General features: G+C 40.4%; 1 protein-coding gene across 2 annotated transcripts; it reads left to right on the forward strand.

The window, feature by feature from the left end:
- Positions 1 to 12,725, forward strand: LOC140316879 (grainyhead-like protein 2 homolog). Of its 2 annotated transcripts, none has more exons than XM_072394926.1 (15): positions 1 to 306; positions 954 to 1,140; positions 1,250 to 1,684; positions 1,850 to 1,905; positions 2,717 to 2,975; positions 3,069 to 3,180; positions 5,126 to 5,220; positions 10,813 to 10,971; positions 11,073 to 11,130; positions 11,376 to 11,515; positions 11,607 to 11,644; positions 11,769 to 11,854; positions 11,949 to 12,034; positions 12,199 to 12,263; positions 12,573 to 12,725. In XM_072394926.1, exons 1-15 carry the CDS (start codon positions 293 to 295, stop codon positions 12,685 to 12,687), a joined length of 1,905 nt encoding a protein of 634 aa, XP_072251027.1. In that variant the 5' UTR covers positions 1 to 292; the 3' UTR covers positions 12,688 to 12,725. The 2 variants fall into 2 exon arrangements, with proteins under 2 accessions (XP_072251027.1, XP_072251028.1); XM_072394927.1 differs by having other exon boundaries at positions 2,717 to 2,873.

Below are 12,725 nucleotides of genomic sequence, written 5' to 3' on the forward strand. Positions count from 1 at the left end.
TGCCCATCTCCTATTTCGTAACTTTTCCAAACAGAAAACTACCTGCCCTGTGCTCCAAATGTAAATGCTTTATCAAGTCAGTGTTGTTTTGATCTTGGCAGACGCGACACAGGCTTGTAAATTTGCGAATGATTTAATTTGCTCTTTTTGACCGCGAAGTTAAATAGAGCCAACCTCCTACGGGCCTACATAGTTGGTGTTTTCAGTTGCCCGCACAAACTGACCTACAATAACTAGAAAGGCCAGTTCCTCAAGCAAGTCCAGGAAAACATCGGAAGGTCCTGGACGCAACATGGACCTGGACAGGTAAGAGAAAGCTGTCAATATTATGGCAGAGAGGCTAACCTCTGTCAGCTTTATTCAAATTCCAGTTAACTTCTTTCTCTTTGTCATATGCACATGTTGGGGTGTTATTCCTGATTGAAATTAATTTAACATCTACATGAAGAGTGAGACTGATATCAAGTTGTGGCTCTACAGGAGAAAGGAAATGTTGTAATGCATGATAGAAATGGCAAAATAATTGGTCTTAGAATTTTCGTGTTAGACTAATGAAATTATCATTCAGTTTTGGCCATTAAATTTCTCTGTGTTGAAATAGAGTATCACGTCCGTGAAAGATTCCATTTATCTGAAATATTAACTATATATCAACTGCTACTCAGAAACTGACACCTTGTAAACAATCTTTTTGTCTTGATCTCAGAAAAACATCACTGTCAATTTTGAATGAGTTTGCGTTCTCAGTCCCACGTGACTTATGCAAGTACTTACTCCTTAAAACTAAACTTACAACTACACACCTCACATGGAGGAGGCAATTAGACTGAAGCTTTGTGAGAAACAGCCTGGGGCATACCTGTTGACCTGGCAGAACATCTGTTAATGAGACACTGGTTTTGCTGTAACAACATGATTTGCTGTCTCTTGCTGCTTCCCTGTTGACTTAACAGTAAACGGTTGGTGGTGGTGGTACCAAACGAAGTTTCAGTGACCCCCCGCAGAGTGTTCAGTAGCGAGGATGAGGCATGGAAGAGCTACCTGGAGAACCCACTGACTGCTGCCACAAAGGCGATGATGAGCATCAATGGAGACGAGGATAGCGCAGCAGCGCTGGGACTGCTGTACGACTACTACAAGGTGTGAAAATCCTGCTTTGCAGCCAAAATGTTACAATTCCACATAATTTGCTAAAAAAAAAATTCTGCCAGGTCCTAGTTTTGTTTTGTGTTTGCTCCAACCCCATCAGGTTCCTAGAGAGAGGAAATGCTCCCCCAGCGGTATTAAAACCACAGACACCTCTGCTGTCACATCAAATAGCTACGGAAGTCTGGAAATGGCAGATCCTCACTGTCAGGCCCTGAGATCCATGCCAGTAAACCTCTCCCTAAACAACAGCACCACTACCGAACTTCACAGCTCCAAGCATGGATCTACAGGTCTCACAGGAGAAAATAGAAGAGAAGATACTAAAGATAGAGGCAGTGGACCGCTTTCCTTGGTCAAAGCAGAGGGCCACACATCCATGCCAGTTTCTTGTTCGGGTGGCTCTTACGAACAAGAACATAGAGGGCAGTTAATGGGTTATGAGCAGAACTGCTATGATTTGTCCCTCACTGGTTATCTGAAAGATGAGCAGAGTAGCACCCCGGACAGCACATATGAGGACAGTGTGGAGGTAGAGGTCAGTCTTTTTTTTTTTTTTTTTATCTGGGAAGAGTTCTTTGGATGTGTGTTGCATCTGGCTTTACCAGTCTATATCATATTAAGTATATGCTCTTTCTCTACTTGGTGTGTCGCAGATTTCTGCATTTACTGTTTTAAATATGCACGTTGTCAACCTTCACAGATGTACCAGAGAAAGGCTTCCTCAGAAGCTGATGAATTCCACTGCAACCTACCAGCGTAAGTTGACTTTCAGGCACAAAGATATTGAATGTGCAAACACTGCATATAGAGAGGTTGACAGTCATGTGCACAGACAATGTTCTAATGCAAAATGGTTTAAAAAAAAAAAAAAAGTCCGTAATCTTGGTAATTGCTAAAAAAGAATGACATATAAAGACAGAAGCCAACATTACATCAGTCTGTCTATCAGTACGTGCTAACTCACACAGCAGGTGACAAATTTTGCATTTGGGGGAAACTTGGAGAAATGTATGTTTCAGGATTCTATTCAGCAGTGGATTATTACAGATTTGGTGCTGTGGTGTATGGTTTATGTGGAACTGAGAACTGAACATTCCACATTGTGTGTGATCATGATAACGAGGGTCTTCCTCACAAACAGTGTGGCCCGTTCTTTTTATATAGTTTTAGATTACAAGTGTCAAGCTTTATATGTGCTACTTCTTTGCCCAAGTCATTGTTGGTTCTGGTCTTTTCAGAACTGGTGGCAAGTAAAAAAAAAAAAAGGAATATAACTTATAAAAATGTGCTTCTTAACATCAAAGATTTTATAATGGAGAATCTTTTGAGCATTGTGTTATAAAGACCTGCTGCCTTATAAAATATGAAAATACACCCTTTTCCCCACCAAAATGCACCAGTCAGTAATCACATCCTCAGAATTCCCCATTTTCTATCTTCTTAAAATGTTGATACAATTTAGCCAATTTTACCTCAGTACTGTCATGTAATGTTCCTTATATCAGGGAAGAAACTTTATCTTCATCAGGGTTGCTTCACCTTCCTCTGTGTTTCTCTGATCTCACAGGGACAGCTTCAAGTACATTCTGGATGCCAGCATGTCGCTGCGGCCACGGCAAGGAGAAGGACCTATGGCTTACTTGAACCGGGGTCAATTCTATGCTTTGACGCTTGCTGAGTCTGGTTTCAAATCGTCCCTTTGTCAACCCAAGGGCAAAGTGCAGGTGAGTGGAGCAGTGCCATCACACAGGCCTGATGGAAACCCATCCAGCACTGAGCAATGTGCCGTGGGAGGTTCTGAGCTGCAGTGCAACAGCATTGTACAGGTGAGGGAGCGGACATGGCACATGGAAGGGCTCAGATTTGAGTAGCCTCAACTATTTTTGCGTTGTAACCCTACATATTGGCTTTTACTGCAGAGTGTCATAATGGTTGTCTTTGCGGAAGAGAAGTGCAGAGATGAGCAGCTAAAGAATTGGAAATACTGGCACTCCCGCCAGCACACTGCCAAACAGAGGGTCCTGGAAATTGGTAAGAGCACTGTTTTTTTCCTCATTACTCATTCATAAGTAGAACAGATGGGTAATAGTCCTGCTCAATTTGGTATTGAATATCACCCCTAGATATATGTTTTCACCTTAGCCCCCAAAAAAACAGAATGGTAAAGAAAGTATAAGCAGATGACAAACCTACAGGAGGCTCTTGGAGAATCCATTACATACCCTGAGGTGAAAACTGATATGATTTGAGTAACAGTCAATCCTCAGTTCCCACAAGAACTCTGTGAAGAGACAGCCAACATGTCTGCATTTGCATAGACGTTGACTGGAGAAATAGGTGGGGGCCTGGATAGTGGCCATATCCTGTATGATCAGCAGGAGACAGGCCTCAACCTGCGGTTTAAAACTCAAAGGAATGAGCCTGCATTGTCTGTGGTTTTTGTCTGTGGCAAGTTCATGCCAATAATGGTACTGGCGTGGACTTGTAATGGCAAGGTAATGGAAATTAAAATGTGAGCAGTGTGTATTGGAATTGTTTGTTTATTTAGAAGTTGAATTGTTATGGGAAAATATCTGCATGTCAGACTATAATTTACTAACAGAGAAAGTTAAACTGACAGAATAGACACTTTGGTTAAAGAATTTGTGTTTGACTAGCAAGGTTGGTGAACTTTGGATTTCAGTACGTTACACACCAAGTAGAGAAGTTACTTGTTGAACAGTAACTGCAACTAAACGCTAAACACAGATAACTGATCCGCCCTTCACATCAGCTTGGAGGAGTTATTGCCCATTTGTCTGAACAGAAAATCTTCTATTCGTAGCTGTTAGTGGGTTTCCTCACATGAAGTGCTCACTTCTGGACTACTACTTTAATTTGGATAGTCCAAAATGTTAACTTTATTCTTCGGTGCTTCTTCTCAACTTGTGTGCTTTAGGTTGTTGTATTGATGCATAACTTCTTTTCAGTTGACATTCAATGCAAAGACAGATGTCCTGACATTTTCATTTAAAGTTCACTTACATAATGTGGATTTCATCATTCTATCATTGATGGCAGGCAGTTCTGGCCCAGATTAATCAAAACAGACCAAAAAAACGGCGACACTACCACCATCACGATTCACAGATGAGATGAAGTTCTCATGCTGGAATGCTGTGTTTCCCTGCATTCCTCCTCATGTAATTTAAAGAAGTTCTGTTTTGGTCTGATCCATCCACAAAACATTTTTCCAACAGCCTTCTGTCTTGTCTATGTGTTCTTGAAATCTGCAGTCGGGAAGCAGTGTTCTTTTTGTGTGGCATCCTTATAGCCCTGACATACACAGTGCTGTTGTTCAGTATTGTCCTGATGAAGGACTCATGAACATTTACAGTAGTCAATGTGGGACAGGCCTGTAGTCCGGGCTTCTTTTTGATCATGCAGACTATAACACACTTACAGTAATCTGTGAAAGTTTAAAATGGTTTTGAATATCTTCCTTTTGTACACAGCTTGTGGTACTGTGGATTGATGAAGTTGAAAAAAACAGCCGTAGAAATGACTTTCCTAGTCTCATGAAAATCAGTTACTGCCTTTCTGACATTCCTGTAAAATCTCCATCATGGATACATAAACTCATATTGGGAAGCTCAGGCTTTGATAGATCCCTGTTCTTCCAGTGAAACAGAATCCATGGTACCCACTCATTTTTATCCAATTACCTGACAATACCAAACAATTTGTAGTTCATACAATAGTATGTAGAATTATGAACATTTTTTAAAGGTTACAAAACTGCCAAGCACTACTGAATACAATTATGTGTCATTATTGCTCTAATGATATCCGACACAAGGCATTTTCTTGCAAAATAAGATTTTTTAAGGTATTTTAGGGAAGTGGGTGGTTTTAGATAAGAACTTTTTATTTGGTTAACTTCCACATGTAACAGTCACTGATTATATTTTCTCCTGTGTTCTCTCTTTTGATACAGCTGACTACAAGGAAAGCTTCAGCACAATTGGAAACGTGGAGGAAATTGCCTACAATGCAGTGTCTTTCACCTGGGATGTCAGTGAAGAAGCCAAGGTAACAAGGTTTTATTTTTATTTTTTTCATTGTTTGTACCAAATTCCTCCTGCTGAGGATGACTGCAAACTGAAGCTGAAGAAATTGTCTTGAGAAGTCTGTGTGCACACAAATGCTTACCTGTGGACTGATGGTTTCAAAGCCAGGGGATCATAGGGCCAGGGCCTTCCTATTCTTTCCCCCTGTCTTCCGTGACAGAGGGAGCACCTCCTGCTTTGTGTCAGGTCCAGCTTACTTGCAGGTTGGAGGACATGCAGCAAACCACATGGAAACATTCCCACACCTACAAAGAGTTAGCCTATCCTCAGGGTGTTTGGGCCCTGAGGCTTGCATTCAGCTCGACTGTTTATGAGAGCTCCACAAACAGCCGTATTGAACAACAGGTAATTGCAGCTTTGCAGGTTTTAGGGTAAATATTTACTGTTGTGTACACACCTTCACTACACCACACTTGTTTTCATTGTATTCAGGCTGTGTTGGAAGGCTGCAGCATCAGGCTATGCATACTGGTTAGAAACTGAATGTAACACTATTTTGTGCACATAAGTGAGATGGTGAGCCGATGGAAGCAGTCATATCTAAGACGGATAGTATCATCAGTAGTCAGAGAGCATTCAAATACAGTTATGTGAAATATTAAGTACTTTTGACTATTTGTTATATTTGAACAAGACAAAATATTCCTTTCTAAAACATTACTGATGAGGATAATAGTTAACAACAGTACAAGGCTTTTTAAAAAAAAATAAGTGTATTCAGCAAAAAATATCAATAAATAGAATAGAATAGAAAAATACTTTATTCATCCCCCAGTGGGGGAAATTCAAATTAGTCAAGTCGCTCAAAAATATTAAATATTGACAATAATTGTATTTTAGACAACAACATATTAAACTTCTATGGAAAAAGGAATTGTGCTCTTGGATTTTTGCTAATGTGAAGCGGATCATTTCCTTGGGTCAACTCACCCTTTGGATTGATTGCTCACATTCTACAAAAAACTGATATCATACAAAATTGAGTTGAATGAGAGAGTGCAAACTGCCCAGTCCCAGAGGCAGCGAGGGAGCCTTATCCTTAGTCACACAGGTCATTGCATTCCTAGTTGCTGTTATAAAACGCAGCTGGACATTGTGTCTCGGTTTTATTAATAAGTCCTTCTCTGTAAAAGTTGTCATTCGTCTGTCCCAAACATTTCTGGTTTGACTGTAGCCAGACAATAGTTATTTCTGTTTCACATGAATCTGTTGAGAATGCATTGTTCTAGAGGGCCAGAGGCAGGATACAGAAGTTCTGCAGATTCGCTATTAACTATATGAACATATTGGCATATGCATCTTTTTTTGAAATTTTTTTTAACAAATTTATAAATCTGGTGAAAAGGGTATTTGGTTTCATTTTGCATCACCTTGCTCGTGCTGAATCTCTCAGCCTGAAAACATCCACATTTTCTTTTTCATTTCTATTTAAGACTTTTTGTCCCCATTTCAGTACGGGCTCTGCATTTTTGGTTCTTCCTTTAAAACATAGATGTCAAAGTTCCCCTCAGAATGAAATATTCTGTCTTGCAACATCATCAGGTGAAAATTTGACTTTTTTCTGTGCTGTCATTTACGACCAAGTACCTTAAAGCATGGCTATCAGCACTGCCATACCCCGACCTAGACAGAGATGTTAGTGTAGCTCTATCAGTGCTCCAGTGTGGCTCAACCCTCTGCAGAATGAAGAGGTAATAATAATGTTATGATATTTATTTCTTCCACAGTACCATTATGTAATACTCAGCTAAAGGGTGTATGTATTACAAGAGCAGGTGATTTGTCGATTGTGAATGAGAATGTGTGTCTTTCATACCAGGAATGATCATTCTCCTCCTTACTGCTGCACACTGACTCATGAGCCTTCACACAGAACCTGAGTTTGCTGGAAATTGGGAGGAAGAGTTTGAGAAAAACAACCTTGTTACTGTGAGGAAGTCAGGAACATCACATGTCACTGCAGTCAGTTTCTCTCTATATATATTTTTTCTGGTGCCATCTGGAAATTTCAGCTTCCAAATATGATTGGATGTCCAAAGCCGACTTTGATGGAACAATACAGAACTGGTATTTTTTAAGATTTTTATGCAGTTTTTTATCAGTTTTTTCACAATTTCTTTTTTTGGCGTGGTTTGTCTGTTGCTAGGCAACAACAAGCACCTCGCTTTAACATTAAATTCCTCAAGCATGAATCTGCTTTTTATTTTTTTGAGTGTTTTTGGTGCCCTTTTAAAATGGGTGGCTCTGAGCAGCCACTTTACAGTGCTCTCGTGTCCTTTTCATTTTAGGAAGGTATTTGACTACTTTTACATGCTGTAAGCACACATACAATAAACCTCCCACTCGCACGCATCCACAGATGCTAGCAGCAATGCATGTGGTGCTTGGAGGTGTGAATTTGTGTAGGTGTGTGGGAGACTCATTTGTGTTCCAGGCTTTTGCAGCAATCAGCCCTCACTGCAGGTTCAGGCACGATACTGTCGATGTTGCGTAGTGGGAAAATTGCTGTTGAGCTACAGTGAGGAATCTCTACCGTTATCCATTTCTGCCGGCCTGTTGCTCAAGTTGTCAGTCCTGTCTAACTGGAAATTTCAACTGGAGTTTTTTGTTGATTTGTGTGGTTTGGCATCCATCGTGAGAATTTGTTCCTTTATGTAAATACAAATGTAAGGTAACTGCACGTAGTAGTGTTTACACTGTACACTAATGACTGTTCTGTGATTTGGTTGGGATTTACTTAATCCTGTTTTTCTTCCACAAGCACTAAAAAGTACTGCTTTATTTAGTATTATTTAGCTTTGGAACAGAATGAGTTTGGATTAAAGCCATGCTTTGCTAAAAGCTGTGATACAGACCAGTCTAGAACAGTCTTAAATCTATGAAAGTTTCAGAAGTAGGACTCAAACTTTCTTGTAAATTTGTATAATTCACAAGCATATTTCCACTTGAACCCTTTGAATATGGGTCTTATTTTCTTTATCTTTCTAAGGTATTACACACATTTGCATGACTGAAATTCCCTTCTGGTTTGAGATCTGGTTTTTGCTGTGGACTTGTGACCCATTCAGCTGTCACTGCATACCGAGTCAGGTTGAGATCCATAAACAGAGCAAAGGTCCTTATCAGCTCTTAACCAGAAAGTCTGTAAAACTATCAGGACTTTAACTGAGCTGATCACAGGCACCTAAGGCATTCTCATTGATACAAGCAATGCAGGATCGCAAAAAAAAAAAGTTACAAAAGGAAACTGAATAGAAGAAGTGTCTGTAAGGCTATATCAACCTCTGTGTGGAGGCTACTGTTCCCACAAGTGAGGCGCTTCAGCAGTAATTGATCCTTGATTAGTGGTGACCTGAAAAAGCTGCTGAACATGAAGTCGGCCTTCAGGGAGGGAGATGGGGATTTTTGAGGCGTGTACAGAAATGGTTGAAAAAGAAAAAGAAGAAAAAAATGTGTGTTCCATGTTGAGAAAGATGGCATCAGCCCCCCTGGGATGGCCTGCATGGAATGGTTATGTGGGATTCCACTGCCCGACTTCAACCTTAGAGCTTTTATACAGCCAGCTAACAGTCAGCCGTTGGGAACCTCTGTGAATGTTTTTCCTCTCTAGTCTTTTCGGTTTGTAATACACCATTGGAGCCTGATGAGGCATTTTTTCAGCCGATTAGCCTTGTTGAAAGTGGTCAGGTTGGGCAGTGGAAGAGATCTCTCTGATTGACTGTTCAGTGTAGTGAACAAAATCTCTGGTAAGTTGTTGTGACTTTAACTATAATTTTTCGATGTTTGATAAAAAGTAGACGTCCAAATCATTATTAGCTGAAATTGAAACGCAGATTTTTTTTTTGTTATAAACATATTACAACAACATCAAACTGAGCTAGAACTAGGTTGGCTAAAATTTAATAAATAAAAACTGAACTAATGACTTAATACGAACACTGTTTCATTTATGCTTGGTATCACTTTAGTGAATAATTTATACGATAGCGCTTTATTCTGCACAGCAAAGTTGTGTCCTTTGCACATGTGTATATCGTATGCCAGAGTCGACAGCTGGAGTTCGTCTTTTTGGTGTGTTAAAGTGCAACTGTTTTCCCTTACAATGCTGACGAGATGAGACATTGGAAGGTCTGCTGTTGCTGCCTGTTCTTGATGTTGTGTTGGTGTATACGAGCCTTTAGCCATAGTCAAGAAAGTTCCAGTGTTGTGAAAGACATCATTCGTACCTAAAAAATCTCTTCTGTCTGCCCTGAATGCCTTAAACAGACCAGTTGGTCTAACATCCCACAACAAGAAGGTCCTGGAGAGACTGTTATTGATTCTTTTAAGTGAGTGGCTGAACACCTTCCAAGACCCACTACAGTTTGCTTACCATCCTACCTCAGTTTTTAAGACTGAAAGCACAGGAGCACCACAGGGGACTGTCCTCTGTTCGTTTCTCTTCACTTTGTACACCTCAAACTTTCAGGAAAACTCAGAGTCCAGTCATCTCCAGAAACACTGAGATGACTCTTCATTTGTGAGTTGTGATTATGGATTATAGGAGGGCCAAAAATGAGCCAAACACTGTTTCTTTCCTGTGGGAAAAGGTGGAGTTGGTGGAGGACTACAGATACCTCAGTGTTCATCTGGACAACAGAATGAACTGGAATGCAACACTGAGTCTACAAGAGGGAGCAGATCAGACATTACTTCTTGAGGAAGCTTTGGTCCTACACCTTGCAGCAAGGTGTTACATGTCTTCTGTCAGTCTTTGGTGAAGAGTGCAATCTGCTTCACGGCTATCTGGTTGGGTAGCAGCTTCACAGCCAGTGACTGAGAGAAACTGAACAAATTGATAAAGAAGGCTGGCTCTGTATTGGGAACGGTTCTATAGCCTCTATGAGCTGATTGCGCAAAGAAGAATGTTTCAAGAGCTGCTCAACGTAATGGGAAATATTGCTCACACTTTACACTGCACACTGATCAAACAACATAGTATGTTCATTCAGAGGCTTCTTCAGAATGTTACAGGAGGTCATTCCTACCCACAATGCCATTTTTACAGTAGCTAACTTATTAGTGGTAATGATTACTTTATGCTTTAAAAAATGAATACATCTGTACAGTACGTGTACAGTATAGATGCTCTCTGCTGCAGGGTTGAGTGTTTGTGTAAAGCACACACGTTTGAGTTTTTGACCGCTAGTAATAGCCACATTTGAAGTGAGGCTTGTCCTTGTTGTAACCTTGTACTCTACCAGAATCAGCTTTATTGGTCTAGCAAAAAAAAAAAACCTAAATATTCTAACCTACATATAGTAAATGAGCTTGGACAGACATGGATATGAACTGCAACATGACTGGTTTGGGGAAGGAGTCGGCTTTAAGGTGGTAATTCAGCTTTAATGCTAATTTAATATATTTTATTAGAGCTTTTCCTAAGAGCTATTGTAGAAGAACCTCTTTCCATGTAAGAAACCCTCATGGCGAGTCTGCTCTTCATAGGCTATTTGATATTCATCTGGGCTATGTTTCAGGTCACACATCTGTTTTATTTTGTATTTTTTGCTAGGTCTTTATTTCTGTGAACTGTCTGAGCACAGACTTCTCCTCGCAGAAGGGGGTGAAGGGCATGCCTCTGATCATCCAGATTGACACCTACAGCTACAACAGCTGCAGCAGCAGACCCATCCACAGGGCCTTTGCTCAGATCAAGGTCTTCTGTGACAAAGTGAGGAGAGCCAATGGCAAAAACAGTTGGCTGATCAACAAGATTAATTGGATTTTGGATGAGCAAAACATTTTTTTTTCTTTCGTTTGTGTGTTATGTAGGGCGCAGAGAGGAAGCTTCGTGATGAGGAGAAGAAGCAACTCAGGAAAAGGATTAAAGGTGGAAAAAAAAATTTTCTCTTAATGGTGAATGCTGAAAAAGATGATATTCTTCATGGCTATATTAAATTACTAATATTAGCTGGCTTGATTTAAAAGGCACTTTCCTAAAATGATCAAACTGACAGCACAGAGAGGACAGGAGAAAATTTAAAAAGCCAAACAAATATTATTAAACCTCATGAGATGTGTACTTTGAGTGGTTGCCTGGCAACAGCTGCCGAGTTCACGCTCTCTCTTCATTAGCGAAAAATGGCAGCTCGGGGCAGACCTCCCCCATTAAGAGGGCTGAAAGCACGCTGCTCAAAAGCATGTTTGACCTGGACTCTCAGCCGGTTCTCTTCATCCCTGATGTCCACTTTGGAAACCTGCAGAGAGCAGGACAGGTGACTTTCAAACACACTCACATGTACATAGAGCTACATAAGCATGTCTGTGCCTAGACTTGCATTTCATGTTGCGATTCTTTGTTCCCAGGTGTTTGCTTTTAACACTGAAGAGGTAGTCAAAGACAGGTGAGCATCACTCTAGTCTGGTCAAATTAATTTGAAATGTCAAATTCAAAAATTTGACATTTCAAATGAGCTATTCAGTGATATTCCTTTCAAATTCTATGTATAATGTGTGTGTGTTCATCAGATGTGTTCCAATGAAGAGGTTGTCCTGTCAGGAAGATGTCAGTCTGCCTCAGCCCAAGAAGTCCAAATTGGAGCAGGAAAGGAAAGGTGATAGATTGAATTTTAATCATATTTTTATCATTATATCTCTTTATTTGAATTAATGAACGTTTTTGTGTTCCCTACTCCAATGCTTCATTAGTTCTGTTATATGTGCGGAAGGAGTGTGATGAAGTGTTTGATGCCCTAATGCTGCATGCCCCGACACTCAAAGCACTTATGGAGGCAGTGAGTATTAATAAAGCTGTCTGTTAAAATAGTTGGATGAGCATAAGTCATCTATGGTACAAAATTGGAGCAGTTCATTGATGTTGGGTGATTCAATTCTTTTAAGCAGTCACAACAGTTTGGACCTAAGGATGCTTAAACATGTTCTGCTAATCTGTTCACAGATCTCTGAGAAATACTCAGTGCCTGTTGACAAGATGGCCAAAGTTTACCAGAAAAACAAAAAAGGGTGAGAAACTCCACAGAAACAAAACTAAGAGTTTGCAGTCATCAAAGCTGCTTTGAAAAGCTCAAATGAGACACAGCAGTGTGGTGAGCATCCTAGCATGTTTATAACAGCCACCAGCTCATGAGTTTGTAAGTTTGTCAGAAACTATGCATAGAATCAGCAAGGAAAAGAGAAAAAATCTTAAAGATCATAAAGGTGATTAAAATGAATGCCTGTAGCATATTTCACAGCAGTCAGACTTTGGTTGAGAGAAGTTGTTTGAAGTGACAAATGTGGTAGAAGAAAATGCCAGATGTGTTTTGTTCACAGGGTCCTGGTGAACATGGATGACAACATCATCCAGCACTACTCCAATGAGGATACCTTTATCCTGGCTATGGAGAGCTCGGCCAACTCCTTGCGTGTAACTCTCTCAGACATCTGAGAGTTATCAGCCACGGTGCTGACCCCCCCCCCCCCCCC

This window comes from Leuresthes tenuis, unplaced genomic scaffold (genome assembly GCF_036924035.1).
Source record: "Leuresthes tenuis unplaced genomic scaffold, fLeuTen1.0.hap1 SCAF_10, whole genome shotgun sequence".
Taxonomy (NCBI): Eukaryota; Metazoa; Chordata; class Actinopteri; order Atheriniformes; family Atherinopsidae; genus Leuresthes; species Leuresthes tenuis.

What these genes read in the sequence shown, in the direction of transcription:
- LOC140316879 (XM_072394926.1), top strand. An exon ending in ATTGGAGCAGGAAAGGAAAG is followed by an intron (nt 11,855 to 11,948) that starts GTGATAGATTGA and finishes ATGCTTCATTAG; the next exon opens with TTCTGTTATATGTGCGGAAG. An exon ending in TACCAGAAAAACAAAAAAGG is followed by an intron (nt 12,264 to 12,572) that starts GTGAGAAACTCC and finishes TTTTGTTCACAG; the next exon opens with GGTCCTGGTGAACATGGATG.